Raw genomic sequence first — 10,952 nt, 5'->3', positions numbered from 1 at the left:
GTCTTGAGTTGCGATTCTCAGTGAGCCCCCTGTGTCAGGATGAGCTGCCAGCGGCTCACACCTTCCCCTTGCAAGTCCTGCTCCCCGGATTATCGTCATTTCTCGGTGACGCTGGTATTTACACAGCTCAAATATGGGTGCAGCCAGCACCCCTGCTCTCACGCTCCGCTCTCCTGGCAGGCGCAGACGGACACGGCTTGAGCAGGTTGCGGCACGCTGCTCCCCTCCAGGCTTCCTGAGCCCCCTCCCCAAGCATCCTCTGTCCTGAGGAATGGTTCTGTGTAAAAAAAAAATAAAATAATAAAAACACCTCCCTTCCAGTCTTTGAAGCTCCTTTTAAAAGTAATTCCGATAAAGATCTTTTTCTCCTCGAACATGACAGGTTGTTGGCCCTGTGGTTATTTCAGCAACGAGCCTGGTGGCTCGTGGCCTCAGATCTCTCCGGCTCTGACAGGAGCAGGAGGAGACGTGGAGCCTTTTCAGGCAGATCACAGGACCCGAAAGCTTAACCCTGCTCCTAGATCTCCACGATACCGCAAAGAGTCGGGGAATCGAAGCCAGTCAGACCGAATCAGCTCCCCAAACACAATCCTGCCCCTGCAAGAAAGAACCTGCAACAACTCACACATAATTAACCCATCTGGAATTCATTTTCAAATCTAATTAAGTTCTAATATGCAGAAACATTTTTCCAGCACCTGTTCGCTTTAATCTCCGCCTCTGGGGATTTCCATGTTAAATGCCTTCTTTTTAATATCGCACTGCTGAGGCCTCCAAGACACGCACTCGACTGTTACGACCAAACCGGAGCGTCGCTCCCTCTGAGCTGAGACCTTGCCCCTCCCCAGACGGAAAAGCCCCCCTCCGCAATGCCGGCAACTCCGCTCCAACCCCCGTGCACCCTTTTATCAGGCAATTATGTTTTAAGGGCCTTAACGAATGTCAAGCTGGGGGAATCGCTGGGAGAAAGACATCTTCATCCTCAACAGGCCCCAGCAGCGTCCCTCGGCACGTTAGCGCTGCAGCCCCGCAGCCTGAGCCCCCCAAAGCCAGCAACGCCCAGCGGAGGCCACTCCGAAGGGAGGCCAGGAAGGGGTTAACGAAGGCACAAGTATTTGGCTCCTTGACAAAGCTATCAAGCAGCAAAGCCTGGAGGATCTGGACAAGGAATCGTTCCCAAAGACAGAGGCAAACTGGAGATGGCATCAGGCGCTGCGATTCGAGCCTTCCCAACCACTGTTTGGAGGCAGAAGCTGCGAACGGGCGAGGGGAGAGGACAGGTGAGGGACAAGCACGGGTGCAACCATGCTCGGAGTTGGCTGCCTAATGGCTTTAGGATTTTCGACTGATGATCGAGGGTGAGGGCAGCAGCCAGGGGAGGAGCCTGGGAGGTGCCAGCCAGGAGGGAGGCTCCAGCTCAGTGGGTCACAAGCCATTGGCATCCCCTGCTGTTGTTTCCCGACAGGCTCACTCTGCGGAAGGTCCCGCGGAGCTGAGAGGCCGTCTGTCCTTTCGGTGTGTTGACGAAGCTCAGCCTCGCTCTTCCTGCTCACTTCCAAGAGCTCTACCGGGCGGTCCTACTCCCTCGTCCAGATAAGAGCAGCTGACGCCCAGAAACGAAGGGGCTTTTTCTAAGACAGGTCAGTGAGAGTTGAAATCCTTCTCAGGAGACTCCTCGTGAGCTAATCAAGCACCCTCCTCCCCAGAGCAGCTGGGACATTTAAGGCTAAGGCGGCTTTTCCAGTCCAACACGAGCCGTTGGGAGGAGGCCAGCCAGGGGAAGTCCTTCGCTGGGAGTGAAAACTCCCCGCAGAAGCCTCCGCGCAGCCCGGCTGTCGCGTCCTCCCTGGGAAGAGGATTTCAAAGAGAATGGGTGGAAGCAACACGTGCCACAGCTGACCAAGGCCCGGCTCAGAGGTCCTGTTCGGCTCTAAGAAAAGCAGCGCCCGGATCAGGGTTCTCCCGGGGCCAGACGAGAAGCCAAGGCTCAGACACCACCTCGGCGGTCGCAAAGGACACACGGGACTCTACGAGGGCAAAGGGCTCGTTCACAACACGGGTGCCAACGTAAAGGGCTTCGCCTTACACCGTCCTAAAGGAACTCTGGAGAGATATAAAGCAAACTGTAAAATGCAATTCAATGCACTGATGGCATCTCCCTATCAGCACTAAGCTGACGCAAATACACGTGATAAGGGACAAAGCCAGCCAGTCCCCAAATCCAATCATCTGAGTGTTTCAAAGGGTCTGTAAAACACAGCAAACTCCTCCTGTCCCTGTTTGGTGGGAGGCTGTGCTGCCCCATGAAGCTAACCATGGAGCACAGCACGCGGGTGACGCTGCAGCACAGCAAAGGGACGGGCTCGGCAGCCCCACGGGAGGGATCGCAGCCGGAGGGGGCACCCAGCACCGCCCACAAGCAACTTCAGCTCTCAATAACCAACCCACAGTTCGGAAGGTACGTTCTTAAGTGAAATCAAAGTCAATACAGTTATTTTCCAGACCCAGAGGGACAAAGTTGACTGCTGGAGGGTGGAAGATGGGGAATGGAAAATGCCGTATGTCATGTTGAGCTGGGCTCTCCCTCATCCAGCTGAGAAACAGCGTGAGGCAGCCGTTGCAACATCGTCATCCTCACTCACAAAGAGCGCAGTTACCCCAACCTGTGTGTGCCTTGACAAGGGCAACTCCTTCACGAGCTTCGTTGTGCTGACCTTGCCAAGAAGCGTGTGTCGGTTGTGCAGCACTGGAATTGGAAACGGTGATGGTCTGTGAGGCTTCACGGGCAATCCGCAAGGCCAAGGGGGATGCTTTCCTCCTTCTGGCTGTTCTCACCTGGGGAGGCATCTCAGAGCAAAGGAACTGGTACTCACGGTCCCCAAAGCCTTCAACTTTCACGCTAGAGCAGAACTCCAGCCCTCATGAGCCAGGAAAGCAACGGCCGCGTGTCGAAAGCACTTGCTGCCAAATCCATCGGGGTGGTTCCTCTAAGCAGCAGGGCTAGTGGCCAACATAAAGAGAATGGTAAAGAAATACAGAAATCACAAGGCTGGAGGCTGAAGGAAAACGCCTCACGTCTCCTGAGGCAGGACAGCGCTGGTGCCATCAGTTTTCCCATTTCCATGGAAGAAAAGCCCATCAATGCAAACGCACCGAGCGCGGTGAGTCACGTTCGGGCAGGAACAGCTGCAGCCTCCGGGGCCGTGGTAGCCACCGCTCCCAGAAACAGCCAACACGAAATGTGGCGCGAGCCACGGAAAACCAGCTCGCTGACCACAGACAGACGCTCCTCTCTTCCCAGGCACCTCTTCGCCCGTGCAGTGAAGCCCCCGAAGCCGCAGTTCTCCTGCCCGCAGCGTGGATCCTCACCTTCCCACGCCCGCAGCGTTACCGATCCAGCTGCGTTTTTTAACTGTCACCACTGAAGTACCGACACCGAGGGCGAGCGGAGGTACAACTCATCTCCTCTGAACGACGTGACCGGGGCACGGCTGTTAGTTTATGCTTCACTCGAGATGCAAAAGGCACCTCCTCCTGCTCACAGAGCCCAAGGTAAATCTCCCGCGCTGCCCCGCTGCAGATGGATCAGAGAGTTCAACATCTGGACACACAGTTGTTCTATAAATACATCCCCGCTTCACAAACGTGGGCCTTCTGGTTCTCATACGATCAGAATAAACTTGTACAGCTCCTTTCATCCTAAAGGGCTTTTCAAACGAATACTTGCATGTTACATAGAAACAGACACGGAGGCTTTTCTCCCTACCAGTGACAGTTTCTCGCTCTGAGACGAAATGTAGCAACTACTCAAAAGTGCAATTTCCCACTCAAAGCCAGCGCGGCGGCGGGGGCAGAGCAGAGGGGATCCCCCACCTTAAGGACCAGGGACAAAGCTGCTCGGCTCCTGCAGCTCCAGCAGGGAAAGGGGGAGCAAAGCAGCCGTCCTCTGCCACCTCGAGCTGCATTTAACTGACGCTTTGACACTGCTGTTGTCACCAGCCCAGTAACTATGAGGTAGTGTCTCTGACCTCAAGCCTCGTGCATTTAACGAGACCCCAAAGGTTTGCAAAGCCAGGAGTGACTAAGCTTTCCATTGATTCAAAAAACCTTCCAAAAAAATTAAAGAGATCCTCCTGCCAAGCACGTTTAAGGCTGAAGGACAACTGCAACCGCCAGAGCTGTCCTCAAGCCTTCCTTGAGCACATCATGAAAAACGCAGTTATGGGCAGAAGTTGTAAAACACGTGAAATAAGCTGCAGTCCGACCCAGTGAATCAGTGGTTCGTGGAAATTTCCACTGGAAGCCGGAGCCATCGGTTAGCTTTTTGTTTATCTCCCTGCTTCGCATTATGGATGGAAGAGAAGACTTTACGGGAACACCCACCGGCTTCCTGCTGCACCGAACACCCAGGGTGGCCCCACATGTGGGACGCAGACCTACGGGCCCTCCTGCAAGGCTGCACCCCAACAGCGGCACGGCACCGGCTCCTCCGGAGCGGGACCGCAGCCTGCCAGGAGATGAGCTCATCCGCGCGTTCAGAGCCAACTCTTGCACGAGGGAGCTCCGCTCTATCTAAATCGGACCTGGCTTATCAGCTCCCGAGAGCGAGCTGGCTGTGTGCTAAGGGAAAACGCGCCGGATTCCATCTACCTTTCCGCTCGAGCGCTGAATTCAGCCAAGAGGCATTTCAGGGGGTGTCAACACCACCCAGCGTTACGGGGTGGAGGGGATTAAACCACCAGCTGGCCAGCATTTCCAGGATCAGGGCACACAAGAGCGTCTTCCCCAGCTCTATTTCCATCAGTGACACGCAACAGGCTCGTTTCAGTCAGCCCAAACAAAGGGAGCTTTGCTCATCCTGCGCTCCTTAACAGGCAGCTCCAACACAGGAGCGCTGCAGGCCGAGCGGGCTGCGAGTATCAGACACAGACAAGAACGAGATAACTGACTTGGATGATGGATGGCTAATTAGCTGGTAAGCAGCACCATTAATTAATTCCTCTGTCCTTGCTCACGGAGCACCAACACACACACAAAGGTTTGAGAAGCGGCTTCTGCAGAGATCCCGTCCCCAAGTTTCTAACTCAGCCTTGGCAATACGGGGCTGCAGATCCCCGGGAACAACTGCCGAGGGAATTCACGACAGCCTACTCATCGCTAACGAGTGGTACCAAAACCTGCAGCAGCCAAGCGACCGGCAGCTCTCCTGCACGACGCCTCAAGGAAGTGCATTTTGTATTCGCTTCAGACGCGCCTGCCTGCCGCTGCTCCTCAGGACCAGCTTTGGGAGTTCATTGCCTGACCTGAGAACAGGACCCAGGCACCAGCAGGAACCCCAGCACTAGAGAGGAAAGGAGCGTGCCCTGGTCCTGCCCTTGCTCACAAAGCTTCGCTCCTTCCTTTAGCTGCCAAGAAGCATGAACTACACTCCCTTTTGCTTCGTTTGCTGCCCCGCTGTTGCCCATCACCGTGTCGTACACGAGCAATTCCCCGGCCCCGCGTAGGGACCCCGCCGCTCTCACACCAGCACACATCCTATGGCCGGAACCTGAACTCAGCTGGGGATTAAAATCAACAGAGAAGTGTGGTGAATCCTGCCAACAAATTCGGCAGGGGAGGCGAACTCGGAGCGCTTGCTACGGGCTGCCGGCGGATTGCTGCAGACCTCGTTTGGAAGCCAGGTAGCCAATGGCTCCTGCTGCTCCGGAAACCGTAACAGCACGTTTACGAGGCGGGAAATGGAGCTTAAGCAATTACTTTGCAGACATGTGGTGAACGGTTACTACCGAAAATAGTTCAGACCTCAAAGACATCCTTTCCCGAGCTGGCCATACCAATTTCCAGACACGTGGAGGAGCTGTTTCAGGGGTTTTTTAGTTTTTCTTCTTTTTTTTCTGGCAGTTGCCCCCTCCGCATGAATGCCGCCCTTACGTTATAGAACACATCGGGCACGTACTGCTCGCTGCTCGACTCCTTGGCGTAGCCCAGCTCCGGCGCATCTCGGCAGGGCAGCAAACACTCATCCCGAACCAGCGCCATGCACTGATTCGAGACCTGGTACCCCTCAAAGTGCACCTGGTTGTCGGGACCACCTGGAATAGAAGAGGCCGGTTAAAAATCCCACGCAAGAGGGATTTGCCCAGCGTAACTCGGGGAGCGACGTTAAACGCAACGGTCTCGCTAACAGTGGGGAACGGGAGGGATGAAACCACGGATGCTGCCGCACGGGAAGAACTTCCAGGCTAGAATCCCCTCTAAATTCTACATTTATTTAGCACCACGCGCGCTCAGAGACAGCCCAGCAGGACAGACCCTGGAGTGACAGTAAAAGTGCTTTGCCAGGAGCTAAAGGGAGGCGAAGGGATCCCACTGCCCCGCAGGGATCTGCTGTCTTCCACAAGGAAAAACGGGCACACAGCTCCTGCGAGCTTGTTTCAGCTCCAAGGAACCAGGAGCTGCAGATTCAGGGAGTAAGAATAAAAAAGGGTTTTCTCAGCCTCGGTGGAAAGCTGACATGGAAAGTGGAAACGAAGAGCCTGGCTCACTGATAGATCACACGCTCGGTGCTTTAATTTGGGTAATGTAAGCAACGTCAGGGCACATGTCATTAGAATACAACTGGAAAGAGGAGATACAGACAGATGGTAGGAAAACATTACTACTTCCAAACCCAGGAATTCAGGGGAGGATAGGAATTAATCCACGCGGAGGATTTAAAGGTAAAGTTGAGGCAAACTATCCAGCTATATTTATACAGCACAAAAGGAAGGAATCGAGTGTTTAAATAGAAACCTGATGGGCTGATTTAACAGAAGAGAATGAAATTATCTGGAACAGAAAAGAGGAAATATTCCTTTTCTACCTTTTGATCTCTAACCTCAATCCCTCACTGCTCCAGAACAAACGCTCTTCGAAATTAAACATAGACCAAGACACGGGGGAAGGCCCGAACCAAGCTGGTCATCATTTTCTCAGTAAAACACCTTGTTTAAGAAAAAAACAAACCAGAAAGAAATAACAACAGCAACAAAAAGTAGCGAGATACGCATCTATCTTTAATGAAAGATGGATGCGTTTAGCAGCCTGGAATGTACGGGCAGCTGCCGGATTGCACGGGCCTGTGAAGCGAAAGAGCATTTGTGCCGAGAAAGGCTCCGGGAACACTCATAAAACCTGGTCTCAGGGGAGGCAACCTAATATCACACTGTGATTTTTTTTTTTTATGTTGGACGCTCTTTGGAAATCATGAGGTTTTGTTGTTTCTTTCTTTTTTCTTTTTTTCCCCCTCAGAACGCAGCGTATCTGCTGCAGGGAAATTTTTAAATGAATACACGTGTCGCCCCGCGGAGAAGAGCGGATTGAACTTCTAACCGCTATGACTCGCCCAGCACCCGGAGACTCGCTGCGCAAACGGGCTCTAATCGGAGGTGACAAAGCAAAAGCATTTTGCAGGCTCCTCTGTTTTATTCAGGCAAACAAAAAAATGCTTCCACGCCTGGCAGAGCGCGCAGCGTCCTACGTAAGGGTTTCCCTGACAGCGACACGAGGGAGATAAAGGTCCCTCCTTTCTGCTGAACCAGCCAGAGCAACTTTCAGGATTCAAACGGCCGTGGTTCCGCACTGCCGCTTTCAGGCAACACAGTTTGGAGCTCAAAGGTCTGAAACAGAAGAGTGAGCAGCAGTTACGCCCCTGGCCACAGGCAAAAAATGCTTTCTGGATCAGAGAGGTGAATGCTCCAGGTCTGAGCCTTAATTAAGTTTCCTGCAGGGGACAAGGTAAATAACCGTAGAGAGGATAGCACAAAGAAAGAAAAAAAAAAAAGGTAAAATATTTTACTGGATAGAGCAAGGAAAAACCCTGGTTAAATAGGACAGATGGGGACCGGAGTGTCTGACTTCTTCTGGCAGAGCTGCGTATTTTTCTTCTCTTAACAAGAGATAACTCATGTGTAACCCAGACAGCCAGAGCAAGCCCAGGCCAGTTGATACCTGTAGCCACAACCGTGACAAACTTGGATCCAAAATGACCATCTGGAGAAAGGCGACAGATGTTGGGTTGCTGGTTCTGAAAATTCCCAGCTGTGATGCACTCTTCTGCACTCAGATAATATGTGTCCTGAGGGGAGAGCAGAGATGTCAATAAAAAGGACAACGCGACACAGCCTAGACCTATTTCCCTGGGCTGCAGCCAAAGAAAACGCCCAACACCCCGGCAAAGCGCGCTTTCGGAGAAAGTTGCTGTCGAGACTGGGAAAAGAACATGACGTGTCGGCTCCTCAGCCCTGAGCCTGGCTCTCGTCACAAGGACTGTTTCACTTTTGTTCCACCCACCTTTACACACCTTGCTGATTTTTTTTTAAAAGCGGAGTTTCGTTTTCCAAATAGGGTTATGACCGACTGTAGAACTACCGGGAGCTGAGGAGGCCGAAGTTTGAACCACGTCTATGTCACAAAGCCCAGCCCACAGGAATATCCTCTGGCTGAGTCACTTTTGCTCGCTGATTCGCACCTCGCACCACCCCAGTCCCTCCACTCTGCCAAATTTTAAACCATCAGCACCACTTGCTTAAAAGCAGAGGGGGTGAGGATGGCGGGCAGCTTCGCGTGCGGTCCCAACAGCCTCACAGCCCTAACCATGCTCTTCGAGCTCAAGCTTCTTTTCTTTCGGAAGCTCCTGAAAAAATCCCTGTTTCACCAGAATTCCAGTCCCAGCGTCACCTCCACCCTGCTCAGGACCCCACCTGGCACAGATTGCACAAAGTCTCAGGTGCCAGCAGCCGGAATTTGCTCGAATCTCACCTTGTTCCTGCTGTATCGAACGGTCCCTTTCCGCGTGTCTTCAGAGACCAGATCAGTAAATATCCAGCCAACCTAGAAAGACGCGTTACGGAGAAAAATTGCTTTAAGGGGAAAGAGGGGGGAAAAAAAAGAAAAAAAAAGGAAAAAACTGCCACCAAAAAAACCCCCCACACCAGAGGAGAGCTTATACATTTTCTCCTAGCAGGACAAGATGTTCTTGGCTCCTCACAGGGCCCTGCTGTAACGCTGCCTGAAGGAAATGGCTCTCCCAGCTGTGCCGGGCTCATTTGAATCCGATTTCCAGGAGCAACATGCCAGCTGGCCGGCCCGGGGCACCTGCAGCTTTATGTTGCACTATGGAATATTTTTTCATGGAAAGATCTGGAGGCTGCAAGAGGCCTCTCAGCCGCTACCTCCCTCCCACCCACAGCAAAAAAGCATTTCCTATTGAGCATTCAGAGCAAAGCAGCCCCGGGAGCGCCAGCGGATGACAAAGCAGCTCACATGATCTCATTTTGAAGCTCGTAGGCACTAGTTAAGATAAAGCTCACACGTTCCCACTGGAGCACGATTCATTCCAAACCAGAGCCCGCTCCCATCCAAAAAACACATCCCTGCTTTCTGCATTGTTTGCACATAGGAGTAGAGATGTGTACACGCACACCCCTGAGTGAACCCTGCTACACACATGCTAAAAACAGCTCGGATCAGCCCCTCCTGCGTTAACCCTTCAGGGGAAGAATCGCCGATTCAGGTTCCTTGCAGGGCCCAGACGACAAAAACCCTGCAGGCAGCAGTAAGCTAAGCCACCTCGATTAAAAATATCTGATACGAGAAGAGGAGGAAAAGCGTGGAAATAAATAACACACACAGAAGCTTCGCTTCAGACGCTGGCAAAAGGCTGGAGATCTTATCTTCCCAGGACAAAAGACCTCACCACAGATGTTTACAGTCTACCGTGCCGAGCCTTTTCTGACGCGTGTTCTCCTTAGCAAGTCAAATCTTGCTTGTGTACATCTCATTCCTGGCATTCGTATCATACCAAAAAGACTTCCCCAAACCGGAAAAATATCAGTGCGGGTTTGAGAGATGCCGGCAAACCGGTGGGTCCCGACACCCACATGTGGTGATGGGCCGGCCGGCAGGCTGCGGGCACGAGGGGAGCACAGGGCTCAGGCTCAGCTGCCCCCCTAAACCGAGGTAGAGATGAACTCAGCTTCAGCAGCGTCGAGAGACAGGACCCCACGGAAGAGAATAAAAAAAACAAGTGGGAGTCTCTGCTCCTGACAGCGGAGCGCAGATTCTTTTGAAAGGAAGAACACGCTCGGAAGGCAACTCCAGCCACATCTGTGCCAAATTAGCCCTCGCCGGGGAGATGCTAACAGGAGCGGCTCCTAGCTAAGGAGAATAAAGGGAAAATCGTGTTTCTGCTTCTTTGCTGCTTCCTTTGATGCCATTCACGGCAGAGCACTGCTGACTTCAGCTGCACAGCCCCGCTAGATGCTGGTGCTCAGGAAAATGTCCTCATTTTGGTTTTCTCCTACCTAAAAGCATAAGAGCTACCAAAGCTTAAGCCAGATTTCAGATGTGCCCAAATGGGCTCGAATAACCCCACAGAGCTGAGGAGAACCACCGACAACTTTCTTCACTGCTACACAAAGACGCGTGAGATCCGACAACATCCTAACCTTTCTCAGACCGAGCTTCGCAGCGATCTCATCCACCACCTCAGCTTTTGGATCTTCCAGGATCTCCAGGCTGTTCTGTGTACCGATCTGCAGCAAAGAAAAACTTGCCAGTAAGACAGAACAGGGGAAAAACACATTACACGTCGTCAACAGAGAGGCAGAGGATGGAAGCAGAGGTCTGGGTTTGCCCTCTGGTATCACCACTGACTGGTTTCACCCCAGAAATCTCCTCTGCTCCCAGGCCCGCCCTGTCAGAGCTCTTCAGCTGCGCTCACAAGCCGTCAAGGGTTTATGAATGAAAGACTCGGCGTTTGCAAAACGGGCGACACGAGCACTTTGGAAAAGGCTTGGAGAGATTAGATAATTTTTCCAAAGCTCTGTGGTCAACCTGCCAGTTTTGTTCCGCCGTTTTGTTGCATTTGAATCTTTTCAGCAGCGGAGAGGCAGGAATCCAGCGAAGCCGAG

General features: G+C 52.7%; 1 protein-coding gene across 1 annotated transcript in view; it reads right to left on the bottom strand.

The window, feature by feature from the left end:
• LOC104270680 (nuclear protein localization protein 4 homolog) overlaps positions 1 to 10,952 on the bottom strand; it is a gene marked incomplete at both ends in the record, with an annotated part of 17,583 nt that overhangs the window by 5,073 nt on the left and 1,558 nt on the right. Inside the window, 4 exons of the mRNA XM_009865110.1 lie at positions 5,932 to 6,092; positions 7,990 to 8,116; positions 8,800 to 8,871; positions 10,488 to 10,574. Coding sequence (XP_009863412.1) covers positions 5,932 to 6,092; positions 7,990 to 8,116; positions 8,800 to 8,871; positions 10,488 to 10,574 — 447 coding nt within the window. The remainder of the gene's footprint in view (positions 1 to 5,931; positions 6,093 to 7,989; positions 8,117 to 8,799; positions 8,872 to 10,487; positions 10,575 to 10,952) is intronic.

This window comes from Apaloderma vittatum, unplaced genomic scaffold (assembly GCF_000703405.1).
Source record: "Apaloderma vittatum isolate BGI_N311 unplaced genomic scaffold, ASM70340v1 scaffold28052, whole genome shotgun sequence".
Taxonomy (NCBI): Eukaryota; Metazoa; Chordata; class Aves; order Trogoniformes; family Trogonidae; genus Apaloderma; species Apaloderma vittatum.
The sequence above is the reverse complement of the archived record's forward strand: the minus strand, read 5'-3'. Positions and strand labels throughout refer to the sequence as shown.